Genomic DNA, 8,289 nt, shown 5'->3' with positions numbered 1-8,289 from the left:
TTACCGAGTCTATAATCAATTCTGATTTTACTAATTTACGCCTATATTTGAACTTTTGCTTCTATAAATCCCACTACATACCTTAACTAGTTAAAATTCAAGGTTAGATCTGTAACAATATCCCTCGTGTGTATTACAAACAACCCTAATAAAACGACGACAGATATCCAGATAATATAATGCAAGTTAAAAACTATTGATCGCTTATAACAATGATGTTGCGCCAGTCGCCTTCAAACTATCTATCCTTTTTGGTATACATGTGGTACATAATAGAATATGTGTTAGCGCAATATTTTTTAGTTTTTGATTCGCGTAAAAATGAGACATGCTCTGGATCAACCCAATAGGGAATCTTATCAATACCTCTTTTAAATCAAGTTTATTACGTGCAATTCTTTTGCTAAAAAGGGAGCAATGGAAAGCATGGACAGTTTTAATAGGTTTACAGGAACTACTCACTAAATTGCAAGCAGATGTACCACATTGTATTGACGACGAGTGGCGTTTCTCTACCATTTGCGCACGTGACCATTAGGCAAACATTATGAGCTACTACGTATGTTTGTGAGCGCACGATGCTGTAGCATGGTCAAAAACGTGTTTTAATGATTTCATATTGTGACGTCACGGACTGGAGGATTCGAGTCTTTGATTCGTCGAATCTTTGTAATGCAGGACTCGTCCCATCCCTAGTAAATATTAGTGTTTAGGATTTCACTATCTATGAGTATGATAGTCGGTAAATCATACAACAATACATGGTATATCAGGTTATCTCTTTAGGTAGAGTATAGGAATAGTTCACTTTTATTGTTGCAGGCATTTGTTGGCGATAAAGAAGTTGTATGAGTCAACGTTTATGGGAACTACCAGAGCCTGATGCAATAAATAATAAGGAATTTGGTGCTCTATAATATAGTACATACCAAAATAATAAAAGCATTGTGACTTTGGCTTAAGGCTATACATATAAAATTATAATGGGACAAGGTATGATTCATTTCTATGTTTTTTGAAGAGTTCACATGCCTACACACACTTATGATGAGGTTTCATATTGATGAAAAAAATGGAAGAAAAACGTATTTCAATCTGGACAATATGGATTTCTGAATCGTCTGGCCAACTAGAATTATTGATTAACAATGAGGAACCATTAGGAATTCGTCTATTTATTTTCTTTGGCTCCACGTTTGCCTAATGCTCTAACCATGTGCTTATATTGCCTAATTAATGGTTAATCCAGAAATTGGATCACACGAAGAGGAGTCCAGCAATCCGCCTGCATGTAGTTGAATCTGCTAACGGAAACGGGAATCCGCAATGAAAGGGCATTCTGGTCCAAACGCTCAGTATGATTAGATCGAGCGTTCAAATTAATGAGTGTTCGTCGGTTGCAATTCATACGCGGAAGTAATTAACAACTGTGATGTCACACTATAGTACACATTACGGTCTATGACAAAATAATATGAACACTAACATAGATTCATTGGCCATAAATGATTCCTTGATAAACTTGCATATTACACGGGAATGACATTGAAATTACAAACTTTTTGACAGTGTGGAAGTAGGAAGCGGCGACAAGAGTAGTATTTTATTTTTACTTAGGCTTTCATTTAGAGTCGCAATATTATAAAGTTATTAGGCTATGTTTACTTAGATATATCTTTCAGTGGACATAGTATAGCTAAAAGAATTACTTGCAACCACTGGGGAGGAGAGTAATTTCGAGCTTCTAGTATAAAACCAATCTGCAATGGAAGCCTTCAAGCTGCTGTTAATGTGCATTGGATTTGGCACGACAGGTGAATTGTTACTTATCGATCTTGTTACTTATCGATCTTGATCGGTAAGTATGTTGATAGGTATTTGTCTGTTTGTTACTTATCGATCTTAAGATCGGTAAGTATGTAGATAGGTATTTGTCTGTTTGTTTGTCTGTCTGTTAGACACTTTCGTATGTTACGCGATATCTCATGAAAGCGAAGTTGAATCTACTCCAAATTTTGCATGTGCATTCATCATAGTTCGGAACAGAAGCCTATCGATTTTCGATAAATTATGTCATATAATTAGCGAGTTATTAATTAATTAGTGATGGGACACACGGTGTCACTATGGTAAGAGTAAGAGCGCTGTTTTGGGGGATCCCCTAACCTCCGATCGATAAGTCTTCGGTCTCCGACCGATATTCTCGTTTTATCATTGATAGTTTTTGCCAGGATGTTCTAGGAATGCGAATGAGCGTCGGTTGCGTTCAGTTGATATTTGTGGTGGTAATGAAAGTTTACTCTATTTTATATCACAAAAAACGATTTGGAGGGAACCCCATAGCCCATTTTCACAAAATCGAAATTTCAAAAGTATTAAGGTAATTTTCTGAAGTTACATGTCAAGAGGAAATTTAGGTAAAAGATTGAAACAAAATTTTTTTTTACTTCTTTAATGAACAGAGACATTGTTATCCAGAGTTGGACCCGCATTTTCAAGTCATTCAAAGTTCTATTTTTAAAATTAAATTTTACTCAAAATTGTATTCTCATATTCAATAGCCATGATTCAAGTCTTATTCTTGAATTGCTCAAAGTGGGAGTACTATTTTTGAATTCTTCGGAGTATTTAATAACATGGCTCGTGGAAGACTCTATAAATTCAATTTTCTGGTGTATTGGGTCGTCGCCCGTCGGCAATTCCTTGTTTGATGTAATTACACATAACGTACAATGCTAAAATTTATTTCTCCATCCTTGTTCAACAATTAGCTGAAATTATTCCATTTTTGCATTTCCAGTTGATGTTTCTGTGAGAGTTCAATTCAGAGGCAGTGCAATGATGAAGCCATACCACTATGAGAAAACGATCACGGTGAGTAATTATGTATACCAAGCTTATTTTGGTGATCATTAACTCTTTTATAGCTGACTCAACTTTATTGTTTTATTTTTCAGGCAAAAAATGAGAAAGGTGAGTTACGGGTTAACCCACTACGTTATTTCTGACTAATAAAGTAAATTTAGAGATAGGCAACTTTGTGATTTGTGGAATTTAAAATCTTTCAGATAATCTATCTTGAAGAATTATGCACATAGAAAGAAAATACAACAAATTTTCCAATTTATAAATTATCGTATAAGTCTATAAATCATCAAATTATCGTATAATTCCAAGACGAATCGGGTTATATTAAGGTGATTTTCTGACATGTCAAAAGGAAATTTAGGTAAAAGAACGAACATTTTTTTTTTTCACTGTGTGTAATTGGTCTTAGACTTAGAACGGGATGGGCTGGGTTTTTGAACCAGGGGCCAAATATTTCGCCCACCTAGTCTGGTTGGGCCATGTAAGTGTGACGTGGAAAGATACATTTTATGAACAATATTTACAGTGTTACAGAAGCAAAAGTGGGAAACAATGAGCCTCTTGCCAAAACTAATTTAATCGCAATCTCAATAAAATTCTAGAGCTATTTTACGCTAAAACATCAAAATTTGGTTTTATTTCGGTTGTGGCAACATCAAGCGGGCCAGATTGAATTACCCAACGAGACGGATTTGGCCCGCGGGCCGTAGGTTGCCCTGATTAAGATATTTTTTTTAAGATATTCTGATTTCATAAAACATTTATCTCATATTCACGATTGGGATTTAGTTTTTAAAAACCGGAATTTAAAAGTTGTCAATAATGAGTATATATATATAGCGAATGAGCTATTTCGATCAGCGACTTATGTGAGGATAAAACACAAATCTAAGCGATTTATTGGCTGTGTGCCTTATGGTTCGTGGAATACTGTACTCAACAGTAAAGTAAAAATTGAAAAACACGTAATTTTTATTTTGCACAGAGTTGAGAGAAAAATTGGTTGAAAAGCTGGAAAACGCGTTACTGGACAAACAGATCGATGAGGTTACCATAACAACCGAAGTTTCCCATGGCAACGAGGTTTATTCAACCCAAGTCGCCAAGTTTGACGCAACAACTCCAAATGATCTGGATGGCACGACTTTCGTTGCCACTACTAAAGGTGATGACATCACGAAAGCCGTTACGTCATCTAGCTACCGCACAGAGAAAGATCTTGACGTCACAACAACGACTGTGATTGAAAACGTGTTCACAACTCGATCAATCACTTCTATTGCTTCCACTAGATCGTTCCAGGAGTCGACTACGACCACAGGTTAGATTTTTTGTTCACCCTGAATGAGAGGAAAGCTTAGTAGTTTGTTTAGCGACACTACGAGTTAGGCGGTCTGTGTTAAGCACGGGCGTGTGTTGTTCTCACATTTCTAGTTTTATATCCTCCACCTCTCCCATGAAATGTCAAGCAAAAGAGATTCCGAACTTTTTGAAATTTAGCAGCACCTAACCTCGTGAATTAGATATTAGAACCTTGGGTGTCGCTGCTCGATAACAAGTCTTGGTTCCGCGCGATTCCCCTTGCCCAGTATAACTGTAAATATATTGCTGATTGGAAAATTCGTTTGAGTTGAGGCGAATAACATGTATAAAAATGAATAAAAAATAGTTCTAAGTCACTTACCAATTTGTTTTTAGACTGTGGCGTGGTTTACAATTCAAAATGTTTTCGAGCTATCGTTTATAACACGAAGAACGTCACATTCAGCGTCGCTAAATCTCTTTGCGAAAACAAACTGGCTAATATTTATGACATCACACACTACAACCTGCTTCGAGATTATTTACGATCAATGATTCCTGATGAATGGTCATGGATTTGGGTTCGTACGGGAATGACTTACAAGGTGGGCGGAGTCTGGGTTGCTTATGTGGCCTTACATGAATTAAATATATTTTTATTGTGTTTCTGACAACTGGTGTTTCCAAAATTACTTAGTATGATAAATGATGAAATCATTTAAAGATGGCTGAGCATGATCAGTGACGTCATCATTTACAGTTGGCTAAGTATGATCAGTGACGTCATCATTTACAGTTGGCTAAGTATGATCAGTGAGTCATTATTTATAAAAGGCTAAGTATGATCAGTGACGTCATCATTTACAGTTGGCTAAGTATGATCAGTGACGTCATCATTTATATATGGCTAAGTATGATCAGTGACGTCATCATTTATAAATGGTTAAGTATGATCAGTGACGTCATCATTTATATACGGCAAAGCATGATCAGTGACGTCATCATTTACAGATGACTGAGTAAGATCAGTGACGTCATCTGACGTCATCATTTACAGATGACTGAGTATGATCAGTGACGTCACCATTTATAGATGACTGGGTATTATCAGTGACGTCATAATTTACAGTGACGTCATAATTTACAGATGGCGAGCACACTTATTCTTGAATTCACATTTGGTATTGCTACATTTCTGAAAATATATATTTTATCTCGACAGAACGGTCAGCTGTATTCAACGACGGGTCAAGCTATATCTCTGCCAACTGAGGTTTGGTTTCCTGATTATCCGAATCCCTATTCATTGCTGACAACTGTTGTTGTTGGTGTCGACCGAGACCCAGAAAACAAACGTCAAGGGATTTTTAATTATCTTCCTTCCTGGGGATATAACGGAGCCATCTGTGAAAATGAATAGTAACTCTGTCCATTGAATGATTGATAAACCAAAAAACTGTGAAACTACTTGAATTTAAAAGTAATTTTTGGCCATTCAAATCTTTCTTGCCGTTTGTCTGACTTTTCTTGGGTAGAAATTTCAATAAAACCGAGTGGATGATGAAGTATATTGAAATGTTTGTGATTTGCTTCATTTTATGAAGTGTAAAATGGTTTGATACTTCATAAAATAATGGCTTAGAATCAGTAACTTCATAAACATTTTAAAAATTTCAAGTATGAAAATCCTTCAGATATTCGTCCTATTTTGTCTGGACAGTGAAGTTGAGCAAATCCACAATCGACTCCCGATTCCCCGTGATGAAAATTTAGACTTAAGTTCCGAAAAACTCAAATTTTGACCAAACGAACACTTTAGCGAATGTAAGCTGTTTCTAATTCCAAGTTTTGAAAGTTCAGTCACTGTTTAAGGTTTACAGATTACTATTAGAATAGTTTTAATAATTCATATACTATTTTGTAATTTACTTCATGATGAATGTGGCTAAAAGTGAAGACAACATTCGTTTTGCTCAGCGATGTGAATCCACAACAGCAGTTTTTGAACAAACTTTCGGGGAAGGCTCATGTATCAAGCGGTAAATAGCACTGCCCCTTGCATAATACAACAATATTTTGTTACAACAAAAAATGCACATACATATGGTACTCGCTCATCTCGAAAGGGAGGATTATTTGTACCACGATTTTCATCCTCGCTGGCCCAAAATTCCATAAAGTACCAGGGTGTGAGAATTTGGAACGATATTAACGAAAACCTAAAAGAAATTTCCAGTCTTTTCTGAATAAGTACTGATTCATAATTTTTCTGTTTGTAAGTTTTTATTTTGTGTGATATAAAATTAAACGCTTTTTCTTGCCGCTTCTGTTTCAAATTCGTTTCAATATGTGTCACACTACTTTTGTTGCTTGATTATTAGTTACAACAAGATAAAATGTTTTATAATTGGTATAATATAAAATGTAATCTGTCAACCTTTTTCTATGCCAGGAGAGTTGTTTTGATTTAGTGACCGTATGATCCTTCCAACCTCCTATCAATTCCGTTGTTAGTCGATTATTATCCTTCTTCTACTTATTAAATTTTGTTATTTGTGTTTGATTTGTTGGCTATGACTGGATGATGAATAAACCTCTGTTTATCCATCTATCTATCTATCAGTAAATTTGATACTTTTGGAACTAATATGTAAGTTTAGACTTATTATATAACTATTGAAAGTCTGCAATCATGACAAATTCAGATCTTAGACTCCGGCTCTAGTTGGAACATGTCCGACTCCGCAGCCCTGGACTTAGTAAAGTTCGTCATTTTACTCATTTTATGCAAATTAGATTCATTCATAAAACTCGAAACCAAAATTACTATAAAACAAATTAAAAAAATTACAAAGTAAACATCTTTGGCTGGGATGGAAATATATTGTTTCACGTTTTTAACGAACCGAACGTTTCCAGATCACTTCCAGTAACAGCAGTACAAATGATAACTGTTCTTCACTGATATATTTCGAGCATTGTTTTCACATTTATTTCATTAAGTCTAAGAGCCCCATTATCAATGTTTTAGGCTCCATATCAGGTGTTGAGCCCATATATTTGGATGGATATTTCTCCCAGATAAAATAACCGCATTAATTTTGTTTTTTTGCTGCGATATCTTTCACGAATATCCAACTCAACTTTTGGGTCTGATTTGATACTTTTGTTTTCATTTTGGCGTATTTTTGATTTTCATGAAATTAGAAATTTTGTTTCTAATAAAAATAAAACACATTCAAGTTGAACTCGGTTACAGCATTGTGCTTGTTTGGAATACGCAAGTTTTATATTTATCCGTAGACGCCCTTGGCTGTCAAAATATGACAATTCAATCTTTTAACTTTTTATGAACCCAATTACAGCATTGTTTGCTCCGAAATAAGCAAGTTTTTCATTTTTCTAATCACCCCCACTATCGGAACAAATTTAATTTGTGCAAAATAGTTTAAACTTTATCAGTGCAGGAATATTATTTTTTCATTGTGTGAATAAAATTGTCTTTCCATTTACATTTTATTCCTATTGTGTGTGAATTATTGTGATTTCCATTATCAGGTATTTTATTTGTTAGTTGTGTTTCTAATTATTAATATTTTTCGACAATAAAATTGTATTTCAAAACCTTACCTACCGGTGTATTCTGGGAGCTTTAAAAAAGTAAACTCAGGCCGTGGTAAAAGCCAGCACTCTAGCTTTTTTGGTAACTTTTAAGGTTTTCGCTTGTTTTAGGAAGAAAGTTAATTTTTCGCTGATGACACACATTTCATCTCGAATAAGGAAAGCTATTTCTAAAAAAGAAGCTACACTGACGTTCCCCAACCAGCGAGGATTTTAGCCGTTTTTTTTTTTTTGGGGGGGGGGTTCTTTGTATTCTGTGTAGTATTACTATAATACTTATTCATGCACATTTTATAACTACTACTCGAACTGTACAAAATCAAAAACGGGGGGGTCCGACTTGCCGCTTAACCTGTACAAAAAAAAAAACAGGAGTGCGCATAGATTCATTAAAATCTGAACAAATAAGTTTCAAAATAAGCAAAGAGAAGATTTTGAAATAAGGTTGTGACCCCTCATGCCTTTCACGATTTGTTGAGTTGAGGGGGTTTGGTCTAA

The 8,289-nt window shown here is 35.1% G+C and overlaps 1 protein-coding gene across 1 annotated transcript; it reads left to right on the top strand.

The window, feature by feature from the left end:
- Positions 1–1,619: 1,619 nt before the first annotated feature.
- LOC120340095 (uncharacterized) lies at positions 1,620–7,971 on the top strand. The gene is made up of 6 exons (XM_078116133.1): positions 1,620–1,814; positions 2,801–2,874; positions 2,958–2,973; positions 3,854–4,189; positions 4,567–4,775; positions 5,393–7,971. Exons 1-6 carry the CDS (start codon positions 1,766–1,768, stop codon positions 5,588–5,590), a joined length of 882 nt encoding a protein of 293 aa, XP_077972259.1. The 5' UTR covers positions 1,620–1,765; the 3' UTR covers positions 5,591–7,971.
- The last annotated feature ends 318 nt before the right edge of the window (positions 7,972–8,289 follow it).

This window comes from Styela clava, chromosome 9 (genome assembly GCF_964204865.1).
Source record: "Styela clava chromosome 9, kaStyClav1.hap1.2, whole genome shotgun sequence".
Taxonomy (NCBI): Eukaryota; Metazoa; Chordata; class Ascidiacea; order Stolidobranchia; family Styelidae; genus Styela; species Styela clava.
This window is presented reverse-complemented; position numbering and strand designations above follow the sequence as displayed.